This window comes from Melanerpes formicivorus, unplaced genomic scaffold (genome assembly GCF_026170545.1).
Source record: "Melanerpes formicivorus ecotype bairdi unplaced genomic scaffold, bMelFor1.0.p_v2 SCAF_45, whole genome shotgun sequence".
NCBI classification, from domain to species: Eukaryota; Metazoa; Chordata; class Aves; order Piciformes; family Picidae; genus Melanerpes; species Melanerpes formicivorus.
The window spans coordinates 5347104-5371702 of record NW_027142397.1 but is presented as its reverse complement, the minus strand read 5'-3'; the positions used below and the strand labels follow the sequence as shown (position 1 = coordinate 5371702).

At 48.2% G+C, this 24599-nt stretch overlaps 2 protein-coding genes across 3 annotated transcripts; both read left to right on the top strand.

Annotated features, from left to right (window-relative positions):
* Positions 1–11343: 11343 nt before the first annotated feature.
* GJA9 (gap junction protein alpha 9) lies at positions 11344–16959 on the top strand. Of its 2 annotated transcripts, none has more exons than XM_068159388.1 (3): positions 11344–11631; positions 13154–13216; positions 14027–16959. In XM_068159388.1, the coding sequence occupies exon 3, from the start codon at positions 14048–14050 to the stop codon at positions 15596–15598; it is 1551 nt and encodes a 516-aa protein (XP_068015489.1). In that variant the 5' UTR covers positions 11344–11631; positions 13154–13216; positions 14027–14047; the 3' UTR covers positions 15599–16959. The 2 variants fall into 2 exon arrangements, with proteins under 2 accessions (XP_068015489.1, XP_068015488.1); XM_068159387.1 differs by having other exon boundaries at positions 13088–13216.
* Positions 16960–18382: 1423 nt separating this feature from the next.
* MYCBP (MYC binding protein) lies at positions 18383–24360 on the top strand. Its single transcript, XM_068159395.1, has 5 exons — positions 18383–18463; positions 18654–18726; positions 20402–20450; positions 21151–21280; positions 24267–24360. The coding sequence occupies exons 1-5, from the start codon at positions 18449–18451 to the stop codon at positions 24309–24311; spliced, it is 312 nt and encodes a 103-aa protein (XP_068015496.1). The 5' UTR covers positions 18383–18448; the 3' UTR covers positions 24312–24360.
* Positions 24361–24599: the final 239 nt, after the last annotated feature.

Genomic DNA, 24599 nt, shown 5'->3' with positions numbered 1-24599 from the left:
TGCGGTCCTGCCTCGCCTTGGCCTCTTCCCTCTGGGATGCTTCGGGTGGGCAGCTCTAGAACTGCTGGATAGTATCAGGAGAAGGTTGAAAAGCTCAGGGTTTGGGTTTTGGTTTGGTTTGGGTTTTTGCAGAGTAGGGACAGGGAAGGTGCCCATGGGAGATGCAGGCAGCAAGCGAGGTGCTGCTGCCCACCTTCCTGCCTCCGGGCACCTGTGGGCTACAAATGGATTCAATGGGATGTGGGGGGTCCCAAAATCCATCTGCAGGTTGGGGTTTATTTGTGCTGGTTTCTGGTGGGGTGAAGGATGTGGGCCATGAGAGCATGAGGGTAGTGGGAGGATGTGATGGGGTAGAGAGGTCAGAGTGAGCATGGGGCTGGTTTTGCCCCGTTAGGTCCCACCGTGGTTCTTTGGTGCCCTTTGGATGCAGAACAGGGATGAGGCTGCAGAGAGACTTTCCACCAGCCCAGGCTGCTCAAGGCATCATCTAGCCTGGCCTTGAACACCTCCAGGGAGGGACCATCCCTAGGCAACCTGTTCCAGTGTCTCCCCATCCTCACTGTAAAGAATTCCTTCCTAATTTCCAGTCTCAACCGCCCTCTTCCAGCTCAAAGCCATTGTCCCTCATCCTGTCACTACAAACCCTTGTAGAAAGTCCCTCCTCAGCTCTCCTGTAGCCCAGGAGACTGGAAGCGGAGATGGGGCTGGGACTGGCAGTCTGGGAGCGTCCCTGAGGATTGGCTGGGAGTGATCCCAGCCCTTGGCTCAGCTCTGTACTGGGCTGGTTAATCTCAAAATTCTTCAGGCACAGGTTCAATGCAATAAACAGCAACAGCAGAAAGTCAGCAGCAGGGGCTGCCCCGCAGCAGCATCCCGGGGGATGTGCCAGGAGCTTGTTTTTAGCCCAAAATAACTTAACCAGCTGCAGCCAGAGCTGAGGCCAGGCCCTGGGCCACAATTCTGAAACCAGCAGCAAGGAACTGGAGCCCAAAATGCCACTGGGAGCTGCTTTGGGGCTGGGAGCTTTTGCTTTAGTTTTTCCCCTTAATCTTCTGGTTGAGGCTCAGCCTGACCTCAAGGAGCAGCTGGAACCCAGCATGGCAGACCATGAGGGATAAGAGAAGAATCTGCTTGAAACGTCTCCTGAGTGGACCATGCACCCACTCCAGCATCCTCCTCCAGCCCCTGTATCCTCCCATTGCCCAGGCCACCCCAGGCAGTGTGGATGGGGCTCCAAGCTCACTGCTGTCCCCAGTAGAGGTTGTGAACCACCTCTGACCACCTACATGGAGCCAGAGCTAAAAACTGTGCGGCAAAAATGGGACAGTCAGAGCTGGCCCAGAGAAACATCCCCCAAGGAACAAAAACGTGGTGACAGAGAGAGGATTGGAGCAGCCACACCAAAAAGCAGCAGATCCCCTTTGCAAGGCATTCAGACCCCAGTCTCAGAGCCCAACAGCTGCAGCCACGCTTGGACAGATCAGCTGCAGCTGGGGGATAGTTGGTCCAGCCCCACACCTGATGCTGCTCAACCCATGGAGTCCACCAAGCTGTAGCTCTTCCTCCTCCTGTTCTCACAGCAAGGGAAGCTACAGGCATGACTCTGCCTGGCCTGTGTCCTTCCTTAAGAGTTAAAGTCCCTGGGAAGGAGAGGACTCTGCCTATGGTGTGTGCTTGTGGTACAGACACGGAAGGAACTCTTGGGTGAGAGCTCTCTGCTGTGAATCTCCTTCCCAAGGTACTGGGATGATGAAGTGCTGGGGCTGAGCTTGGGGCCGTTGTGATGCATAAGGAGCCTTGTGTGTGGAGATGAGGAGCCCTAAGTGGGGCTGCTGGAGGGTGATGGGGTGTGGATGTACTCCCTGGGGCTCTCAAGCCTTGTGACTTTCTGGTGAGGTGTGGAGGGTGCTGCTGTTGGGTGCTTTAGTTCAAAATAAGGAAATCAGAGGAGTGCCTCTTTGCATTGATGAGCCAGCACTGAGCGAAAGGTGCACATCTTGGTGCTTCCCAACACCCAAAGGAAACAGAACAGGGCTGGAGCTGGGCTGGGCTGGGCTCAGAGATTATTGCTTAATATTTATTTTGCTGTATTTTCTGACTTATGTGGAGTTTGAGGTGTCCTGCAGAGGCTCCCTGGCTCTGCATGCTTCTCCTGCTGCAGAAATGGGCTGAGCAAGGTGGAAATGGTCCTCCTGGAACTGGTTCTGGGTGGGATGGTTTGAGCTGAGCTCCCTAAACAGAGTCCCACATCAGCTGTTATCAGGATCCGTGCTATGTCCTGGCAGCTGAGTGCTGGCTTGTGGCTGGAGCTGGAGCCCAGATCTCCAGGACTTTGGCTTGGAGCCCACAGCAGAGAACGGGGAACAAACCAGGGGAAGGAAAGGATACAGGGATCATGTGGTGTGTCTGGTGTGTTAACTGGGTTCTGGGAATCCATCACTACCCAGGAAAACTCTCACCTTGAGCAGCTTGGTAGGACATTGGTGTTGGGGGGAGCAGGGGGAAGCTTATGTCTTCAAGGTTTAGCCTTATGGAGGCAGAACTGAACAGAGCAGGAACATCCCAACATGCCCAGGGACCCAGCCAGCTCTGGAACCTGCACCAGCTTCTGTGTCCCACAGATCTTTCAGCCTTTTCTCTTCACAGAGATGTTCCTGTCCCCTCAGCATCTTCATATACCTTAGACGTTCTTTGCTTCCAGCCCTGTTTATCCCAGACCACAAACCACCCTGTGCTCTTCTATCCAGAAGTGATGCAGCCAGCCCCACTCCTTGCCTGGCCCCTCCACCCATTCCATTCCCCTTGGGACCCTGAGAGTAGCCCTGGCCTTGGGGCTGATACTCCTGAACATGACTGGCTCTGCTTGAGCCCCTGACATGAGAGGAACAACCTAAAAATAACCCAAGCTGGAACAAGCTGATATTGGAATGGGAATGTTCTCCTCCTCCCAGTCTTGGGTCAGGGTCTGGGGTGGAGACCTGAGGAAGGACCAGGGATGGTGGTGAAGGGAAATGGCTTTTGTGTCTCTTTCCCAAAGGCTGGGACCTCTGAGACAGAGCTTTTGCCTTTGGTGTGGAATTTAGGGGCTGGAGCTGGCATGGAGCCACTCGGGAGCCTGGTCTTGGCCCCCTGGGACCCTGCAGGCTGCTGCTGCCTTCTGCTGGAGTTGGGACAAAGGGTTTGGGTTTTATTCTTTCTTTATTTGTATCTCTCCAGATTGCCATGGTGTTTGTTTACCTAATATTTTCCCTTGCTTGTAGCCAGGCAAAAGCTGCAAGGCTCCAGGCTTGGCAGGGTGCAGTGTGGGGAGGGGGGAAACTGAGGCACGGGGAGTAACAGGAAGGATCAGAGCTGAGCCCCCTCCTGCTCTGGCTGTGAGGGGGGAATGGGGTGAAGGCATCTTGTGCTTGGGATACTCAGCCCCAGGGAGGCTCTGAGGGAGGGGTCTTTAAGGAAAAGCCTTTCCAGTTTTGGTGATCTGCTGGTTGATGGCCTCAGGGCTTGGTGGCAGAGCAAAGGGTCCTGGCGAGCATCAGTGGTTGGTGTTTGCTGTCCCTGTGCTTGTCCCCATGGGGAATAAGCTGCAGACAGATGTCCCCTGGGCATTAGAAGTGGGGCTCACGTCCCTTTGCTGTGGGTGTCCTTGTGTCTGCCATGGCAATGATCCTGCCCAGCAAGGCATCCTGGCTTGCTTGGGTAGACCGTGAGTGACCAGGTTTGTGTCTGGCCTCGATGGGCTGGGACCCCCCAGGGGAGGGCATCAGGCAGTGGGGATAGGCATCAGCTCATCTCCTAGGGCTGGTGGGGTTTCTGCCAGGACACACTGCTGGAGTCTGCATACCCCAGAACACGGTGCTTCCCTCTATCACCAGTGAGCAGAGCTGATGCAGAGCTGGGAGCTCTGGGAATGGGCTGGGAGCCACCTCTGCTGTGGGGCAGCTCACTGGAGCCAGGCAGGGCTTAGAGGTCACAGAATCCTGCCATGGTGGGGATTGGAAGGGACTTCTGGAGCTCATCCAGTCCAACCCCCCTGCAAAGCAGGGTCACCCACAGCAGCTTGCCCAGGATCAAAATGTCCAGGTGGGTTTGGAATCCATCTAGAGAAGGAGACTCCACAACCTCTCTGGGCAACCTGCTCCAGGGCTCCAGCACCCTCACACCAGTTTCTCCTTAAGTTACAAGTGAAACCTTTTGAGTTCCAGCTTGTGCCCATTGCCCTTTTTCCTGTCACAGGGCACCACTGACAAGAGCCTGGCCCCAGCCTCTTGCCCTCCACCCTTCAGCTCTTGCTGATCATTGCTAGATCCCCTCTGGGGCTGCTATGCTCCAGGCTCTTCAGCCTTCCCTTCTCACAAAAATGTTCCAGGCCCCTCAGCATCTTTGTAGATGCTCCTTGGGTGACATTAAATCATTCAGAAAGTGATGCCTTGGCCCCTGGTTGCTGAGTAGGAGGTGGCTGACACCCCAAAGTGCAGCTGAGCAGAGCAATGAAGCCATTTCTCGGCTGTTTGGCCCCCAGAACAGTGTCTCTGGAGCTGCAGTTTGTGGCTCAGCACAGCAGACCTTCATCTGAAGGACCTGGCAGCTCGACAAGCCCCAGCTCCCTGGGACAGGCTTCCTTTATTTTTATATTTATTTAAAGTGTCTTTTGGTGTGACCCTGAGGGGGCTGGCCACAGGCAGGAGCCCGGGGCTGTGACATCCCACGCTGGCTGGTCCCAGCTCTGTCCCTCTGCGCACCGCTGGCGGTAAATCCTGCGGCTGGGATGTGGTAGGGAAAAGCAGCTCCAGCTGTGGCTGTTTCCCAGGGCTGAGCTCCTTTTGGAATTTGTGCTTCACAGGACTGAGATTTAGTACTTGGAGCTGCTTGAAAGGCAGCACCCGAGGGCAGGGTGACAGCAGGAGGCAGCAGCTCCTCTCTGCAGCCCCGTGAATTGGTGTTGCTTTTACCATGTGAGTCCAGACTTGTGCTGTGTAACCCTTCCTCATCCCTTCTGCTGGGGAAGCTGGGGAATAGGATGGTGGATCTGCAGCCAGCCCCTTCCCATGATGATGCTCTTCCCATCCCATTCCCAGTGCTCTGCTGCCCTAACTGGGCCAACTGGCTTGTGTCCTGTCAGGCCAGGGGCCAAGGTGCTCCCTCAGCTTTCTCTTGGCTATTTCTGTCCCTCCTGAAGCTGCTGCAGCCAGAAAATAATTAGATGGGACCAGAAAGAAAAAAGCTGGGTTAGATATCTGCCCTGCTCCAGTAGCATTCACTTGGGGTTGGGCAGCAGGTGGGGAGCAGAAACCCTCGTGAGCTCACTTCAAACTCAGGAACTCAAAGGGAGATTTGATACCAAGGGATGGTGCTTTAGGGAAGACAGAGAATCACATTGTAGTGGAAGGGACCCTTGAAGGTCATCTAGTCCAACCCCCCTGCAGTAAGCAGAGAAATCCCCAGCTGGATCAGATTGCCCTGACTCCATCAAACCCAACCTTGAATGTCTCCAGGGGTGGGGTCTCCACCACCTCCCTGAGCAACCTGTTCTAATATTTCACTACCCTCATGGTAAAGAACTTCCTTCTGATGTCCAACCTAAGCCTACCCTGCTCTGGTTTAAAACCATTGCCCCTTGTCTTAGTTCTACCAACCCTTGTAAACAGTCCCTCCCCATGGGCTCTGGGGCTCCCTGTTGGCCCTTTTGGCTGCTGTGGTCCCACTCACTGGGAGCTGTTTAAAGCCTCTGAAGCCACCAAGAGTGGCAGAGTCAGGAAGAGCTCCAGCAGTCAGAGCATACAGTGGTACAGCCAGCACCAGCTCTGCTGAGGATACCCTTGGGTCTGGCTTGGAGAAAGCCCACTTCCATGAAGCCAGGCTGGGAACAAAGACCTGGAGGAAGGTGAGATGGGGGGTGGGAAAGCTTCAAGGGTGGGGAGAGAGCTTGCTTTGAAAATGTATTTGGAAAGTGCAATCCCAGAAGCAATACTCAACACTGAGGTCTGGCTAAATGCTCCAGCAGCTTTCCCTTTGTTCTTTTGGACTTTCACAGTGAAACAACTCCCATCCCTGGTCCATGGAGAAAGCTCTGCCCCTTTTCAAGGCTGCTGTGTTTCTGAGAATGAAGAGTGTGGCTGCCTTGCCCTGGGCAGTTCACAGCTGCCCTAGAAATAACTTTACAAAGCTCCTTCATAGTCTCAACTAAATTCTCTATTGTTTTTTACAAGTTTCATCTCTGAGGCTGGGACACCAGCACCTTTCCAGGTGAGTTGTGAAATGAGCAAGCTCAGCAAACCACAGTTCATGAGCAGCAGAATGTGGTCAGTCCGTTGCTCACAGATCTCTGCTGCATCAGCGATTGGCAAGCGCAGTCCTCGTCCCAGTCTAATGGAGGAGGAGAACAGGAGCTCCTTGCCTTCCTCTCTATAAAAACATTCATTCATATATAAATAGCTTCCATATAATGTATCTTACACAATCAAGGCATGCTCTGGGTGAATTGGTGGAGTGGGAAGAGCTGGGAACATTCATATAAATAGACCTTCCTTAGCTGGTTTGTCCCTAGAAATGACACAGCAACGCCAGGAGCCAAGGACTGGCACACCCAGCAGAGGTGGAAGGGATGCAGCAGCCCCACCATGGCCCTCAGGATGGGGAAAATCAGAGAATATATCTGGTGGGAAGAGACCTCAAAGATCATCCAGTCCAACCCTACACCCAGCACTGATGGATCAACACTAAACCATGTCCCTAAGCACCAGGTTCACACAGTGCTTGAACACCCCCAGGGATGGTGACTCCACCACTGCCCTGGGCAGACCATGCCAAGGGTTGAGAACTCCTTCCAAGTGAAGAAATCTTTCCTGACATCCAGCCTGAACTTCCTCTGTCAGAGCTTGTAACCTTTTCCTCTAGTCCTGAAGATGCTGCTGCTCGTAACTCATCTTCTCTTGAGGCTGTTGCTGCTCCTGGCTAGCTCCTGGAGGTCAGTGGCCATGTCAGCTGGGGAGGGCCAGCAGTGCTGGAACCCCCACTGTGGGGTCATCCAGAGGGGTGACAGCAGTGGTGAGCTGAAGCTCAGTGCAAGGGATGAGCTTGTCTGCACCAAGCCAGGGCAGTGCTATCACCATGAAGGGGCAACTTCTTTAAAGTACTCAGGGAGAAGCAAGGACTTAGAAAGGGGAAGTATGAGAATGAACAACCTGGAAACAGCCACCCAGAGTCCAGGGGAAGAATAAGCCGTGGGTTATTGTCACCTGTGGCTCCTTAAACAGAGATGTCTGCAGCCACTGCAAGCCCATCTTTTTGGACAGGAACCAGCTCTTGTGCCAGCAGGTTTCTTGCCCTAGAAAACCCCTGCTCAGGGTGTTTTGTCCTGCTCACTGTACCCAGGACACCCACAGGGCACCCAGGGCCAAGCTTCAGCCTCACACCCAGTTCCCCTAAATCCTCTTGATGGCCGAGTGCCTGTTGGTGCTGTGGACAGACTCCATTTCACGCTGGCTTTCTCTAGTGAAGCTCAGAAAGCCTCTTAACAACCCAGAGCACTTACTGACTCCTCCAGGAGCTGCTACAGGGTGAGAAGGAAGGGCTGAGTGGCAAAAAAAAAGCTCAGTTCCCAGAAAAGGGACCGTGCCAGAGGCGTGCTCAGCACAACAGGCATTTAAGGTGAGCATTACTCAGCTATGTTGAGGGCAGCAGGGGGACAGAGCTGTTGAAAGCTCTGTGTCACACAGAGTAAGGATGGAAAGGGCTGCTCAGGCTTCAGTAGGAAGTAGGAATCCCTGAACTGCAGCTGTGGAGGCTTGGACTCCTCAGATCCCCCAGGGAGGATGCTCTGTACCCAGAGCATCACAGGAGAGGACCACATGCCCAGAGCAGCCTGAGAAGCAGCGACCAGCATGGGAGGGCTGGAGGCTGGGAAGGACCCACAGCCAACAAGGCTCCAACAAAGCAAACCTCCAGCATTTTCAGCAGTCTCTAATCAATACTGAGAGCTTGATTAAAATTGCACCTGAATGGGAGAAGCTCCAACAGCTCCAGTGTAGTTCCAAGGCCGGTTCTGCAGTTGAAGAGCGAATGGTTGCAGCCTGAGCTCAGTGCAGTGACTTCTGAAACATTATTCCAATTCAAACTAGCAGAGGGGATTTTTTTATTGCCTTTTTCTCCCCATCCTCAACTGAGGAGCAGCAGCAGAGCACTCCATGCCCTTAGCTACCAATGTGCCACACTGTATTTATACAAAGAAAATAAATCACACATTCCAAGTGTACTAAAGTGTTCACAAGTGTCTGGACAGACTCTTTACAAAGCTTGGCTTGTTTTTTCTTTCCTCCCCATGGAAATACTGGAAGGAGAAATCAGGCCACGATCAGAGCATTTCCGTGCAGCTCAGCGAGCACCAGCAGGAGCCCAGGCCTGATGCTGTGGAAGGAAGAGCATCCAGCCCCACAAAAGATGTTTTCTGGTCATCCTTACCCTGCTGGAGCTGGCCCCAGTGCTCTGTGAGCTCAGCTTAAAGATCATAGTATCATTCATATATCATATATCCATTCATATATCATATATCCAACCTATCATAGTATCATTCAGGGTTGGAAGGGACCACAAGGATCATCTAGTTCCAACCCCCCTGCCATGGGCAGGGACACCCCACACTAGATCAGCCTGGCCAGAGCCTCATCCAGCCTGGGCTTAAACATCCCCAGGGATGGGGCCTCAACCATCTCCCTGGACAACACATTCCAGGGTCTCACCACTCTCATGGGGAAGAACTTCCTCCTCACATCCAGCCTGAATCTCCCCACCTCCAGCTTCATTCCATTCCCCCTAGTCCTATCACTACCTGAGATCCTGAGAAGTCCTTCCCCAGCCTTCCTGTAGGCCCCCTTCAGATACTGGAAGGCCACAATTAGGTCACCTGGGAGCCTTCTCTTCTGCAGACTGAACAGCCCCAACTCCTTCAGTCTGTCCTCATAGAAGAGGTGCTCCAGCCCTCTGATCATCCTCGTGGCCCTTCTCTGGACACGTTCCAGCACCTCCACATCCCTCTTGTAATAGGGGCTCCAGAACTGGACACAGTACTCCAGGTGGGGTCTCACCAGGGCTGAGTAGAGGGGGAGGATCACCTCCCTCGACCTGCTAGCCACACTTCTTCTGACACAGAACAGATGCAACCACTAATATTGGCATTTCCTTCCAGCGAGGTGGTCACAAAGCCAGACAAAGCCCATGGATTGGAGCCAGTGTGGAAGAGGCGTGGGGGCTTTTCCACAAGGTTTGACTCCATCACAACCAGCAACACCTCCTAAGGTACCTCCTTCTTCAGCCTCTCCAAACACTGTTCCAAACCTAGGAAGGGCTGTCTAAAGGGTTTTTAATTCACTGGTAGCAGGATATATGCTCTGGTCTATGGATGATAATGTGTTTAGCTTTAACTAGCACTGTGAGGGGAGGGAAAAAAACAAACAACCCGTGACTTACAAAAGAAACCAAACAACCAAACAAAACCCACCCCCCAGAAAAAGGAAAAAATCAACCCTGAACTGAAAAATCCTGAACACAAGTAAGTGAAAAACTAAGACACTGAACAAAAACTATTAATCAGTTAGTGTGAATGCTGCCTAAGCCTGCCCTGATGGCATTCAGACACCTTAAACACGATTCCAGGGGCTTTGAGATTTAATGGAAGCTAGGGAACACCAAGGGGCAGCTGGCAGAAACTTACCCACCAAGGCACAAACAGCTGCCACACCTACCGAGGCACAGGCGGTCATGATGATACCTAGCGAGGTGCAGGCAGATGCTATGGCATCTACCGAGGCACAGGAGGCTGCCATGACATCTACTGAGGCACAAACAGCTGCCACGACACCTACCGAGGCACAGGCGGTTGTGATGATACCTAGCAAGGCGCAGGCAGATGCTATGGCATCTACCGAGGCACAGGAGGCTGCCATGACATCTACCGAGGCATAGATGGCAGCCATGACAGCTACCAAGGCACAGGAGGCTGCCATGACAGCTACCAAGGCAAAAAGGCAGCCATGACAGCTACCGAGGCATAGATGGCAGCCATGACAGCTACCGAGGCACAGACGGCAGCCATGACAGCTACCGAGGCATAGATGGCAGCCATGACAGCTGCCAAAGGGCATTTCCTGTGTCATTTCCTGCAGGGGAATGAGATAAAGGGCGGGGAAAGAGAAGTGGGGGGTTTTGAAAGTGTTTCTCTATCTGCAAGAGATCTTCCTCTTGGAACACATAAAAAAAATAAGGGTTTTAGTGATTCTAAAGACAATGATGATAGAATGGTTTGGGTTGGAAGAGACCTTCAAAGGGTACCCAGTCCAACTCCCCTGTGGTCAGCAGGGACATCCTCCACTAGATCAGGCTGCTCAGGGTGTTGTCGAGCCTGACCTTGAATATCTCCAGGGGTGTGGCCTCAGCTACCTCACAGTATCACAGTATCACTTAGGTTGGAAAGGACCTTGAGGATCATCGAGTCCAACCTATCAACACAGACCCCACGACTAGACCATGGCACCAAGTGCCTCATCCAATCTCCCCTTGAACGCCTCCAGGGTCGATGACTCAACCACCTCCCTGGGCAACCGGTTCCAATGACGAACGACTCGCTCGGTGAAGAACTTCCTCCTCATCTCGAGCCTAAACCTCCCCTGGCGCAGCTTGAGACTGTGTCCCTGCACAACCTGTGCCAGAGCTCCACCACCCTCATGGTGCAGAGCTTGTTTCTCACAGCCAGTCGACGGTTCCCCACATTTCTCACTCTTGCAGTTCGTCATTTGTGATCCTAACTTCACTGCTGGAAAAACTGGGAGTGCATCCACGTTACCCTGAAAGCCTTTCGGACACATTGCTGCTGTCTGTGCCTGTAGTTATCTAGCTGGCAACTGGGAGTTAGGCAAATACAGTAGAAAATAACAATCAATTGTACACATGAAGTGCACATTATTGATGAGTAGGGATGAAAAGGCCTTGGTTTTCAGAGTATTTCCACAACTGAATGATTTCCATGGCTAACCCTGAGCTAACAAACTGCAATATAGACATTGAAGTTTGGGGGATGTTTTGCAGCAAAGCCACCATGGATGAAAAGCCAATGAGGTAGCTTCTAGGCCAGGAAGAAAGGCAAGCATCACTAAGTGTTCAGTTACTAAACACTGAATGCTGGTATGACAGTTTGTGTAGACAGTCACATCTGCAACACAGAATCTTACTCACAGATTGATTTGGATTGGAATAGACCTCCAAAGACCACCTAGTCTAATCCCCCCTGCACTGAGCAGGGACATCCTCCACTAGATCAGGCTGTCAGAGCTCTATCGAGCCTGACTTTGAATATCTCCAAGGATGGGGCCTCAATGACTTCCCTGGGCAACCTATTCCAGTGTTCCACTACCCTCATGGTGCAGAACTTGTTCCTCACATCCAGTCTAAATCTCCCCTTCTCTCATTTCAGGTACTGGAAGGCCACTATTGCATCTCCCTGGAGCCTCCTCTGGGCTGAACAACCCCAGTTCCTTCAGCTTGTCCTCACAGAAGAGGTGCTCCAGCTCCCCAATCATCTTCATGGCTCTCTTTTGGACCCACCCCATCAGGTCCATGTCCTTCCTGTGTTGAGGTCTCCAGGTGAGGTCCTACCAGAGCAGAGTCTGGATTAACAGATAGAGCAGCATGGCATTATCACAGGAGCTCAAACTATTTTCCCCTCCCAAGTTGTTGTCATTTGACTGAAAGACCATTTGAAATTGAATAATGCATCTCAGAACATTATCTGCAGATCATGACATGTTCATCTTAATATTTACAGGACAAGCAGATCCTCAGCCACCATAGTTCAGTCTCACTGAACACCTGATGATTTTCAAACAAAGCTTCAACATCTTTGCAGGAGGCATGGTTGGGGGGCAGAGGGAAGGGGTGTCTGTGGTTCCCTTCAAAGGACCTAGAATTTTTTTCACCAACAGCAGAAAAATGTTTAGAAAGCTACTTTAAGTACTCAGTGGAAGAGATGTGTGTTTAGAAACCTGCTTGAAGTACTTAATAGAGCTGCTGGGCTGTGGGCTGCCAGCTCACCAGAATGATCGAATACTTCCAGACGAGCTGTTATTTAACTCTGAAATCGGACGTGACCTATTGACTAAGCCTCAGCATCAACATTAAAAAAGGATGATTAGCATTTCAGCCTCCCCACCAAAGGGAATTTATCCATCCTCTTCAGGATACTTGGATCAGTGATAGACTTTTACAGGGCACCGAAGAGAATCATCTAAAAGAGCATTATAGTGCTAGCTATACTTTTTAATTCATATTGATCTGGGTGGGGGAGTTACATATTAATACCAGACATGCCCAGTGGCCTTTGCACTGCTCATGCTGGATTCAGGACAATCTTGTACACAAAACAATGAATTTTCTGATGTGAGGCCTCTTTTCCTCCCCTCTTCTCACCAGTTTTTGCAAGCATTTCCTCAAGTTTAGAGTGTTTGAAAGGGTGCTCCCCGGCCTCCCACCAGTCCCCCAAATGGTCTGCAGCAGTCTGACTGACTCCAAAATATTCAAGGAGATTTTAAGCTCTCTTTAAATACATTTTGTGTGTTCCCTCAGGTTACAAGTTGTGATTTCTGCTAAACTGCTCCAGGAGAACACTGTCTGCAAACATTTGCAACTGTAGTATTTGCTAGGTGTATTTACCACCTTTGCTTTTGCAGTCAAGCCAAGTGTTTGCTGCTACTGAGATATGTAAATGTAGTGGGTTGAGAGAGAAGGCCTAGCTCTCCCTCCCCCACAACAGAAAAGAAACCACAGCCACACTGTCACAGTAAGCTTAGGCCAACAGTTTTCTTCTATTCTGTTTCTCTGAGGCTGAGATTGTTCTGAAAACCTGGGATGTGCTGGAAAGGCAAAAGGCAAAGATAAACCTGAAGGAAGTTAAGAGATGCAGATTTTTCATTCCCTAGCTTTTAAAAATGATATTCTTTTACTGGTGATAGTGAAATTATGCTTGGAGCAGTAGCAAACTGAACAACAGATTGATTTTTCTCCTCCCTCTATCCCTGGCAAAAAATAAATTCAATGTGCAAAGCCTGCGCTCCGTTGCTTGCTGCTGCAGAGAAATAAACTGCTTATAATGTGAAGTTTATTCACACAGATGGAAGATGGAAGGGGTTGTGGCACTGCAGATCTTTACCTTGACCCAGTTTTGTAAAGGAAGGTATGTTTCATTGCTAACTTGCCATTTGTTTTCCATTCCCTTCTCTTTTAAAATGTCTGACTTGCCTTTGTGTGCCAGCTTGCAAAGAGATGTTCGTGTTTAGTCTGCTTTAAGATAAAGTTTCTCCTGTAGTCATTGGTACTGCAGCTGTAAGGCTGCAGCTTCTGTTTGATTTCTTAACAATCCTGTTTCACAGGGTGAAAACTAATCCCATCTGAATGGGAAATGTTGTGTCAAACCACCTTTATCCTAAAAATAAAAATAGTAATAAGCAAATATTCAGTTTCTAGAGCCAGTCTATGATTCTCTGCTGTTCCTTCATGTATCCAATTTGCCTGAGAAACAGTGACTGGACACTACTGTAACTTCAGCTGCAACATGGGGCTCAGAACATCTGAAAAGGAGGACCAGGAAATATTCCTCTGTGTGTCCTAAATATGAACATACCATGATCACGCTGCTCTTGGGTGATGGGTCAAATGGACCACATAATGCTCTTAAAATCCTACTACAAGTAAGGCACCTTAGTTTCCACTAATTTCTGTAGACTGAGAGTGCCTAGCACCTCATAGTGATGTGCTAATCAGGATGCCTTTTACTGGTGAATTAGACACAGGTGGATGATGCACCTCTCCATCGTGTAGATGTGAGGGAAAAGTACCTGGAGTATATATGAGCAGTGGGTCGTGCTGCTGTGGTTACAAGGTGAGACACAACAATTTTTCCCAGTGTCTTTTTTTTTTGGTAATCCTTTAAGGAAAGACTACAGCTTTTACAATGTTTGATACTTTGTTCTCTCATACATTTTAGTGTTAAGATGGCAGAATAACCATGGGAGACTGGAATTTCCTTGGAGGCATTTTAGAGGAGGTCCACATTCATTCCACTATTATTGGAAAGATCTGGCTAACTATCCTCTTCATATTTCGAATGCTTGTCCTTGGAGTGGCAACTGAGGATGTCTGGAACGATGAGCAGTCAGAATTTATATGCAATACTGAACAACCTGGTTGCAGAAATGTGTGCTATGATGAGGCCTTTCCCATCTCTCTCATAAGATACTGGGTCTTGCAAGTCATATTTGTGTCTTCCCCTTCCTTGGTATATATGGGTCATGCCTTATACAGACTAAGAGCCTTGGAAAAAGAAAGGCAAAAAAAGAAAGCTCAGGTAAGGGTAGAACTCGAAAGCACCGAATTAGAAATGACTGAAAGTCGGAAAAGGCTGGAGAGAGAACTCCGGCAGCTGGACCAAAGAAAGCTAAACAAAGCCCCCCTGAGAGGCTCCTTGCTCTGCACTTACGTGATACATATTTTCACCAGATCAGCAGTGGAAGTTGGGTTCATGATTGGGCAGTATCTTCTGTATGGCTTTCATCTAGATCCCCTTTACAAATGCCAGAGAGATCCGTGTCCAAACACGGTCGACTGCTTCGTCTCCAGACCGACCGAGAAGACAGTGTTCATTTTATTCATGCAGTCGATAGCGACGGTGTCGCTGCTGTTAAACATCCTGGAGATTATCCACCTGGGGTTTCGGAAGATTAAACTAGGACTCTGTGGGCAAAATAGAAACAAGGACGATCCTGAGCATTTCTGTGCAAACCAATCTAAGAAGTACTCCATGGCCCCTCACTCTTGCTTGGGAATATCCACGGCCCCGCAGAAGAATCTCCCGTCTGCCATTAGTGGTTACACTTTCCTCGTGGAAAAGCAAAGTGACGCTGCCATCCACCCCGTTCTAACCTCTCCTCTCGTGTTTCAGTCTGTGCAAAATAACCATACAGAGAGGAGCAGCAATTACACCCATCACAATCAGGAACATAAAGTGCCAAAGAAGGGGCCAGCCCCCAATGCTTTAGATAACCAGACTCAAAATGCCAGCACGGTGAATAACAAAGGCAAGCTCGGGAACGAAGCGCAAGATGCACACAAAAAAGCTGAAAAGAAACATTTCCTTGCCGTTGCTCAGGATGCAGATGTAGCCTCAAGCACCTGCTTGAGAAGCTTTGGTGAAATGCCATCTCAAACCTCACTACAACCCGAGGCAGCTTCTCCTGCTGCCAGTTTCAGAAGGCAACATGGACTGGGTTCATCTTGGAACTGCTCGGCAATGGTTGAGAATGAAGGAGCCTCCACAAATTCTATTCCGAAGAACAGCAGCAGAAGGCAAAGCGGTTTCAGTGCAAACAAAGCCCAACCTCCTTACAGTATTGATGTAAAATATTCTAGACCAGATACTCCTGACTCTACAGGGGAGGTGAGCTCAGAATCCAAACAAAGTAGGAACTGTGACAGTCCAAAGCCTTTCTCCCTGTCCAGGCGACTATCGCTGTCCAGTAATGCCAGCAGCAGGCGTGCCCCCACTGATCTTCAGATCTAGTGTGAGCTAACCCATCCACTGCACTGGGCAGTGCTGGGATCATCACTGAACACTGCAACATAATGAAGAATTATGTATAAGAGCAGATAAATGGTTTGACTTTAACCAGCTGCTTCACATAGATAGAAAAGTTGTGTAGCCCTTTGATTATTAGCTAAGTAACATTTAAACAGTCCCTTTACTTCCTTTGTAATGAAGAAAAGACTGGATGAGGCATTTAGTGCCATGGTCTAGTTGATTATTTAGGGTTAGGTGGATTATCTAGGGTTAGGGTTGGACTTGATGATCTTGGAGTTCTCTTCCAACCTGGCTGATACTGTGATTCTGTGAAAGTGTGGCTTAAACCTCAGCATATAAACTTCTTCACGACCCTTCCAGCTAAAAAGGAAAACATGCTTGTCTAAGTCCACATATTAGGAAATGTCAGGCATAAAGCCACAGCTGATACTATTTTTTAAAGTGAACAAAAGTAGAAGGCAAAATATAGTCTAAAAATATATTTTCCAAAGACCAGTAAATGAAATGAGGGAAAGGATGGTGTTGGTGCTCTCAGGAGAAATTAATTACTGGGAAATTATGTTTCTGCTTCGTGTCTCTGAGAATTCAGACATTGGATGGCTGTCTGAAAGCAGAGTGTCAGACATATTCTGCTGTATGAACGATGGTAAACACAAAAAGAACAAAACAGTTGATACATGTATCACTAATTCTTGGACTACACAGTACTTGTTTGTTTTCAGTGTATCACCATTGGCTTCCTCAGCAGAACAATCAGAGTGAATCTCAAAGAGTTGGGGCTGTTCAGTCTGGAGCTGAGAAGGCTCCGAGGTGACCTTATTGTGGCCTCCCAGTACCTGAAGGGGGCCTACAAGAAGGCTGGGGAGGGACTTCTTAGAATATCAGGTAGTGATAGGACTAGGGGGAATGGAATGAAGCTGGAGGTGGAGAGATTCAGAATGGATGTGAGGAAGAAGTTCTTCACTGTGAGAGTGGTGAAGCCCTAGAATGGGTTGTCCAGGGAGGTGGTTTGGGCCCCGTCTCTGGAGGTGTTTAAGCCCAGGCTGGATGAGGCTCTGTCCAGCCTGATCTAGTGTGGGGTGTCCCTGCCCATGGCAGGGGGGTTGGAACTAGATGATCCTTGTGGTCCCTTCCAACCCTGACTGATTCTATGATTCTATGATCATAAACTACTACCTTTAAATACACTACTATGTTTTCAAAGCATCATGAATTACAGATGAGTTGTGAGCTTTAATTTTGAGGTTTTTGCTTAACACAAATAAGATGATCATTATTATTTTTAATAAGAAAAAATTACTATAAGTTATTATCATTATGATCCTTATTCTTCAATTCACAAATCAGAAGGCTTAATGTGGTTTAAAATAAAAGAAAAATGAATTATTTTGTTGTTTGTTTTTTTTTTAAAGGTAGTTCCTCCCTCCTTTCAGTTGCAATGACAAAGAACCATATAAAAGGTTTATCAAACTGCACAACTTCTCCTTTTCTGGATGCTGGGGGAATTCATCTGTCCCCCAAATTCTGATAAATCAAACAGTTAAATCAAACAGTGCTTCTAATAATTTAGAAAGACTTTATGCTTTTTATAGGGGTAATAAATAAAGGACATTCAGGCACTTGCTGCTGCAGTCCATAGAGTGTAAGGCAAGCTCCATGAGCCAGCTATGAAATAATAAAGATGAAGGAAACACAATGTTACATTTGTGTGCAAGACTGCTATGAATGAACTGCATTCACTTGAGTAGCACAGCACCGACTTGATGAGGCAGGTGGTCCTGTCTGGGGTGCATGAATGTGTCCACATGTATTTTATAACAGTGGCATTGACTTCTTGTATGCATACTGGAAAAATCATTGGTGAGGCACAAAGTCACAGCGTTACAGCATCATTAATTCTTAATGTGCATTATAGTCATGCATACAAGCCAGCCATGTTTCAGGCTGGCTTGAAGGTTCTACAAATAGCAGCAGCAGCAGCATTAAATTTGACCCTGTCCACATAAGAAATAGGCATTGATACTTTTAAACCTATTCACTTCAGATTTCTCTCCAGCAGATAATTCTTCCCACTTCTAGTAGCACTCCACACATATATATATAACCACAGTCCTATGCAGCTTGCCCTGCTCCGTTAAACTGACATCCAAGGATGGTATAATTTAGCTGAGTTCATTCTGCTAATGTGGTTTGAATTCTTGCATTCCTTGATGTGTAAGTTTCTGTGGGTGGTAACTGTTCTGAATGCACATTTTGCATTTAATGTCTCGAAGTAAAAGCCAAGCATTTAATGCACTCTGCTCCCACTGTGTAAGTATATAAAAGATTTTGGGAGGTTTTCTGATGCTGATAGTGGATTTTTACCCTTTATGTTTGCGTGGACATGGGTCAAACATTCTCTTTGGCAACTTGACAAGTGAAAAGTGTAACTTAATTCCACTGAAAATTGAAGACACTGCGGAAGACTGTGCAGAGGAAGTGTGAAAAGACCTTTACATGGCAGGTGCAAGGCTCTTCCGTTGGGGCATTTTTTCAAATGTTTATAATAAATAGATTTTATCGGTCAGTGGACACCTCAGCGTTGCACGCAAACAAACCGGCGCAACCGCCTCCCGTTCTCAAATGTGGAATTCCGTGATGAGCAAGGCCGGGAACAACCTGCGAGACGAGGCTGGCAGCGAGATGCCGCGCCGACAGCAGCGGCCGGCCGCCGCTGAGCCGGGCTGGGGGCCGCCGTCGGGCCCCGTCGCTGTGGTAACGGCTGGGGAGCAGCCGCGCCGTTAAAGCGCCGGGCGCAGGCGCGGGGCGGGGTGCAGGCGCGGTGAGGGTTAGATGGCGCATTACAAGGTAGGAGGGAGCGAACCGCCGGCGGCGGTGCGGGGTCGGTGCGGAGGGGCAGGCTGCGGACTGGTTCCCGGCTTGGCCCTTTGTGCTGCCTCCGCGGCGGGGAGCTGGGGGCCGGCCTGGTGCAACGAGCCGCCTCCGTAAGCTGAAGGGTGGGCGCCGCCGATCTGACCGTGTGGGCGTCCTCCCTCAGGCCGCGGACTCCAAGCGGGAGCAGTTCCGCCGGTACCTGGAGAAGTCGGGGGTACTGGACACGCTCACCAAGGGTAAGTCTCCGGCCCCAGTCGAGCCGCTAGACAGGCCTGGGGGCGGCTCATGGAGCGCTTTCGTGGGCGGGGGCTGTTCGCTGTTCGCCTAGGGGCGTCCCGCTCCCGCTTGGCACGGCTGTGTTGCGGTCGCCTCTCGGGCTGCTCCGGCACCCTCCGCCTGCACCCCCGCCTCTGGGCAAGCTGCTCAGTCTTTTTCCTCAGCCTGCGTGGCGGCCGGCAGCAGAACTCGCCCGGAAAGCCCGGTGCGGCGGTGGAAGCGGAGCCCGAGCTGGGCGGCGAGGCAGTGCGAGCTGGGGCAGGCAGAGCACCTCCTCTCCCCGGACGCGTGGCCGCGGCGCCGCGGCGCCTTAACCCCTTCCTGGCGGCTCAGGAACGGTGGGGAAGCGTGACGAGCACGATTCCGGTTCTAGTCCCCTTACAGGGTGTGTTGGAAACCTCTCTTAGCTGACCCAAGGGCTTGTTGAATTTCATGGGGGTTCCAGAGAAAGTAAATGCTTGAGATAAAATAGCAAGTGTACTCTTAAAGACCTTCCAGCTAAAAAGACTTAAACAGAGCGTGGTACTTCTCCTGAAACTCATGAACCTCTAAGTTTTGTGAGAGCAATTGGCCGTATCAGAATGAGGACAACTATAATGCTAAACTTGATGCACAGTTTGGGCTTCCTTACGGCTTAGCTTCTTTTAAATTCTTCTGAAGCCTTTTTGACGGCCTTCTAATAGTATGTGGAGAAAATATGATAATATTCATGCTTGCAAAATATGCTGTTGAAAGAGGGAGCAGCAGGTCCAGGATATCAAACAAGTACTGTGTTGTGCTAACTTTCTTGGGTTGGCTTGTGGATACCATCTGATTTTTGTATATAGCAATAGTGAGCATCTTATGGGATGGCAAAAAGTCTTCCAAGCAGAGTGGCATCCTAATTATATCTTTAACTTAGCTGCTTAGATTAAAACCAGTTTGGCTGACAAAAGAGCACTTAGGCATTTATGAAAGCAGATGTCTTCTTGTAGCCATGTGTGTGCCCCTATAGGAGCAAGGTGTGATTATGGCTGGGAACTTTCTGAGTATTCATGTGGCTGAGTTATGCAGATATGGAGTTGATATGTATGGGGATAGTTTTATTTAAGCCATCAGGGTATTACTGCTTGTACCTTACACCTCTGGCAGGCTGATGGCTGCTAGAGCCCTCATCCATCCATCAAGATTATCAGTGCCACCTGCTCTGCTGGTAGCCATTTAGTTTTGTAACTGCAGGTGTTTGATGGAAGTTTTATGCTGGAAGTTACGGATGTGCTGATGTCCTGCAGCTTACAGATGTAGCTTAAATGGAAGCCTTGGTTTATGAAGGGACAGTCTCAAAACAGAATTTCTGTTTTGGGTGCTGTGTGGAACATGTAAAAATTGCCCAGGCAGGTTTGTGTTCTCTGCTAGAGTAGCCAAAGAGTATGTGTAGTTAGGGAATCAACAAAACTACTCTCCAGCTGTTAACAGGTTGAGTGCTCTGTCCCCTCCTGTACGACAAACCAATTCTTAAACCTCTTCTTTCTCAAAGAGGCAAATGGGTTCTAAATGTGGTGTGCAGTCTGTATGCCTTGTAACTGTTGCTATGTGTTTTAAAATCTTCAACTTGCATGACCTTCTTGCAATTGTTGAATATGTTTTTATTTGCAGTGTTGGTAGCCTTGTATGAAGAGCCAGAGAAACCAAATAGTGCACTGGAGTATCCTTTTTCTCTTCTGTGAATGGTTCCTAGAAACTTCACATGGAAGCAGTCCTGCTTCTGACCTGTAGATTAACTGGAGAGGTTCATTCAGAAGACTTTCATTTTGAACATGGCTTTTATGGATGGATTCTAAGCTGATAACTTGCAAGCTAACAAAGTCTGATGTGATGCTAGAGAACTCTTGCCAGCAATTGGGAAGTGAACTTAAATGCTGTCACAATGTCACAGAGCTGAAGCATTAGATTCAATACTTGTAGTATCTGTGGCTTCTGAAGTTAGCTTCTTTACACTGCTGTTTTTAAGCAGCCTGCCTTTTTGGCTCTTGCTTATTTAACTCTTTTGGCTCTTTAACTCTTCAGAATTTCCTTTTAAGACAGGAGGAGGAGAGTGTAGTAAAAGACAAGAATATGTCCTTTGTGTACTGATGTCTGTGTTCATTTGTTTTTTGATTGTTTGATGGGGTTTGTTTGTGTATGTGTGGTGGGGTGTTGTGTTGTTTTTAGGGAACATAGGAATTAACTGAAAGTCTTTCTTATTTCTGTAACTTCATCTAGTAAGATGAGAAGCCACTGTAGTGATCTTAAGTGATTTAATGCCATTTCAGTCGTGTATTGCAGCACTGCCTTCTCCCTAAGTGTTAAAACTACCAGGCGGGTATGAAATCTAGCTGAAGAAATACTTAACATCTAAATATCAGCTTTCTGAAGCATCACCTGGGAGCTTCAGCTCCTGAGAATCCAGAAATAGAGGCACTTCGCTTGGAAGTGGCAGAGATGAAAGAAAAATACGACGCTGTGTTGGAAGAAAATAAAAAACTGAAAACCAAGGTAAAAGTCTGCTTAGTAGTTCCCTGTTACACAGCCAGAATGCTTGAGTCCTTACAGCAACTGATAAATGTTATTCCAATGTTTAGCCTCATGGCTGAGGAATGAAGACAGAATTCATGGCAGTAAAGATTCCCTCCCCTCCCAAATTAAACACTACTTGCAGTCTATAGCAATAGCACAGTGGGATTTGTTTATTGAGTGGAAGTATGTGTCACTGAAGCTAACCCCCTGTCTTCATTCAGTCCTGTCTGGATGTGTTTAGGCTGTCTGATATTATGTAGCTCATGCTTCCACGAGGGTTTTGAAAAAGAAAAAGGTCAATGGGTTTGTTACAGAGGTTTTCAAAAGGCCAGCTGAAGGAAGGATATTATATATTATTATTATATATATCCATGGGTCAGCAATGTGCCCTGGGGGCCAAGAAGGCCAATGGGATCCTGGGGTCTATTAAAAAGAGTGTGTCCAGCAGATCAAGGGAGGTTCTCCTCCCCCTCTACTCTGCCCTGGTGAGACCTCATCTTGAGCACTGCATTCAGGTCTGGGCTCCCCAGTTTGGGGGACAGGGATCTGCTTGAAAGGGTTCAGCAGAGGGCTGTGAGGATGATTAGGGGACTGCAGTACTGCCTTGTGAGAAGAGGCTGAGGGACCTGGGGCTTTTCAGTCTGGAAAAGAGAAGGCCTAGAGGGGATTTAATAAATGTTTATAAATATCTGAGTGCTGGGGGTCAGGAGGGAGGGGACAGGCTCTGCTCACTTGCTCTCTGTGGTAGGACAAGGAGCAATGGATGTAAGCTGCAGCACAAGAGGTTCCACTTCAACGCAAGGGAAACTTCTTTAAGGGTCACAGAGCACTGGAACAGGCTTTCCAGAGAGGTGGTGGAGTCTGCTTCTCTGGAGACCTTCAAGGCCTGTCTAGATGTGTTCCTCTGTGACCTGAGCTAGATTGTATGGTCCTGCTCTGGTTAGTTGATTAGGTGGTGTTGGATGATAGGTTGGATGCGATGATCTTGAAGGTCTCTTCCAACCTGGTTTATTCTATTCTTTGGGTCCCTTCCAACCCCTGTGATCCGGTGATGTGACCTGGCAGAGACTTCTATAAGGCAGGATGTCACCAGTGGAGGCACTTGTATCCATGTGCAACAGTCACTTGCAGTTTTCATTTTGAATGGCCCTGGTATTCCCCTCTCTGCAATAGCAGTGGGTCTTGAAATGCTAGGTAAGGTAGAGCCAGCTTGAGTTTACAGGCTACCTGAAACAGCTGAGATACAAACAACTTCCTCTTAAGAGGGGGCACTGACTGTAAGGTCTTTGCTAACAACACTGAAGGAAACCTTTGAGAACCTTAACAAGTTAGTAGTTTGTGTCACTTGAGGTTTCCATGCCTTTGTTGGAAGAGGATGGCTGTTGCCATATGTGAATGTCCCTATAGATTTTTTTACTGGGAGGCAATCATGCTACTTTAGTTTGGGGAGAAGGGATTCTTGGGCATTGCCATTTCTCATCTGAAGTGCCCTCTTGCTGCTCTAGTCATTCTCCTCTCTGTTACCCACTGAATCCTTACAGCTCCATTTGTTATTTCTTGCTAGGAAATAAGGCAAAGAGCAGAATTTTAGGGAGAGTAGCAATAGACCAGCAGTTCACTCGGCGTAGCCGACTTAAAAATGCACCTGATAGTAAGTAGACACTGAAGTAACCTGAGACTTTGTTTAAATCTTTTAAAGAAGTCTGTTCCAGGAAAGTAAACCTTCCCATAGCTGTGGGTTTATTTGTGGTTTCACCTTCTCCAGCCATGAAATAACTCTCACTTAATGTGTTTTCCAGTATTATGTGTTTTGGTTTTTCCTTTTCTTTCCCCTACTGTTGTCTGCTTGTTCTGACATACAGCTCACATGGCTAGAATGTACTGTACAGCTATGTTTTAACAGCCCTCTAGCATAAAATAGATGCCTTTAAGAGTGCATTTATTGGTAACTTGAATCACGTCCAAGTAGGTGGCATTATTCTATTGCATTAATCCGTGAGATCTGTTCTTTTCCTTACATTTATTGATCAGAATGTTGGGTATTTGGGTGGGGCTGGGGCAGGAAGTGAATAATTAGGCCTTTTGGGGAGGGAGGAAGAGGAAACAACTGTTTTGTGTGGTGGTTTGGGGTTTTTTGATTGTATACTGACCACCTTTTGTAGCAACATCTAAATGAATGGGAAAATGCTGCTTTGAGTGGTTCCTGTTAGTGGTGTAGTTGATTGCTGGAATGCAGTGTTGCTACAAGGAACACCTGGGTATTTTAAATTCTTTTATGGGCTTAGTTTATTCTTGACCTACCCTGCAATTTGTAGGGAGGGGAAGATCTTAACTGTGGAAACTGGACTGGCATATTTCAGAGGCTTAAGTCCTAGTGCTTGAACAGTGTTTGAAGCTTGAGCTTATCTTTAATGTAACTTGAGTTCAAATAAACATCTTTAGAGAGGTGGTGTTTGGGTTTTTTTTGGAATAACTTCACAAGTAAAGGTTGTGCATAGTTGCTTAGACCAGACTCTTCAGAAAGCATCATGAAAGCCAGAATGATTACAGGAAATACTCCTTTGGGTACTGTTTCTGTGAGAATGAGTGTTTGATTTAATTTTATTTCATTGAAATCAAAGCTTCTAAGGCACTGATGGTTATCAGCTGCTATCTGAAATCAAAAGCATTTAATGAGACACAGAACAGCAACAAAAAAAGTATAGAGGTCTTCCTTAGTTTTTGCCCTAAATTGCATTTAAAAAGCCTCCCTTGCCTTAGCTGCATGATTATACAATGTGACAAAGTTATGCTGTGAGGGCAGAGCTACTTTGTTGCCTGACTTGAAAATAGACTGGCATAAATATTAGCGATGGATTAAAATAGAGAGTAAATGGAACACTGCCACACCAAACTTTTATGTTTCCTAGTGTAGAAAGTATCTGAAATGACGCAGCTAACCAAATTCCTCTCTTTAAATCCACAGCTGGCTCAGTATGAACCACCTCAAGATGAGAAGCATGGTGAATAACAGTAGTTTCTCCTTCAATGCCTTGATTTAATAAAAGGCTTCCTGAGAACTGCAGTCTTTTTTTTTCCTGGTGTATGTGAGGGGGAAATACTGTGTTAAAACTGTGAACCAACAGCCTCCCACCCCAAACAAAAACAAAACGAGAAGGGGGGTGGAAAAAGTAAGCCAACAAAACCAAACCCCCTCAAACAGAAAATAAGCCTCACCCTCTGCAACAGAAAGAAGAAAGCCCCTTGTAGGTTAGAACACATACCTAGCATTAAGTTGCAGCCTGTGGAAACAGGGAGA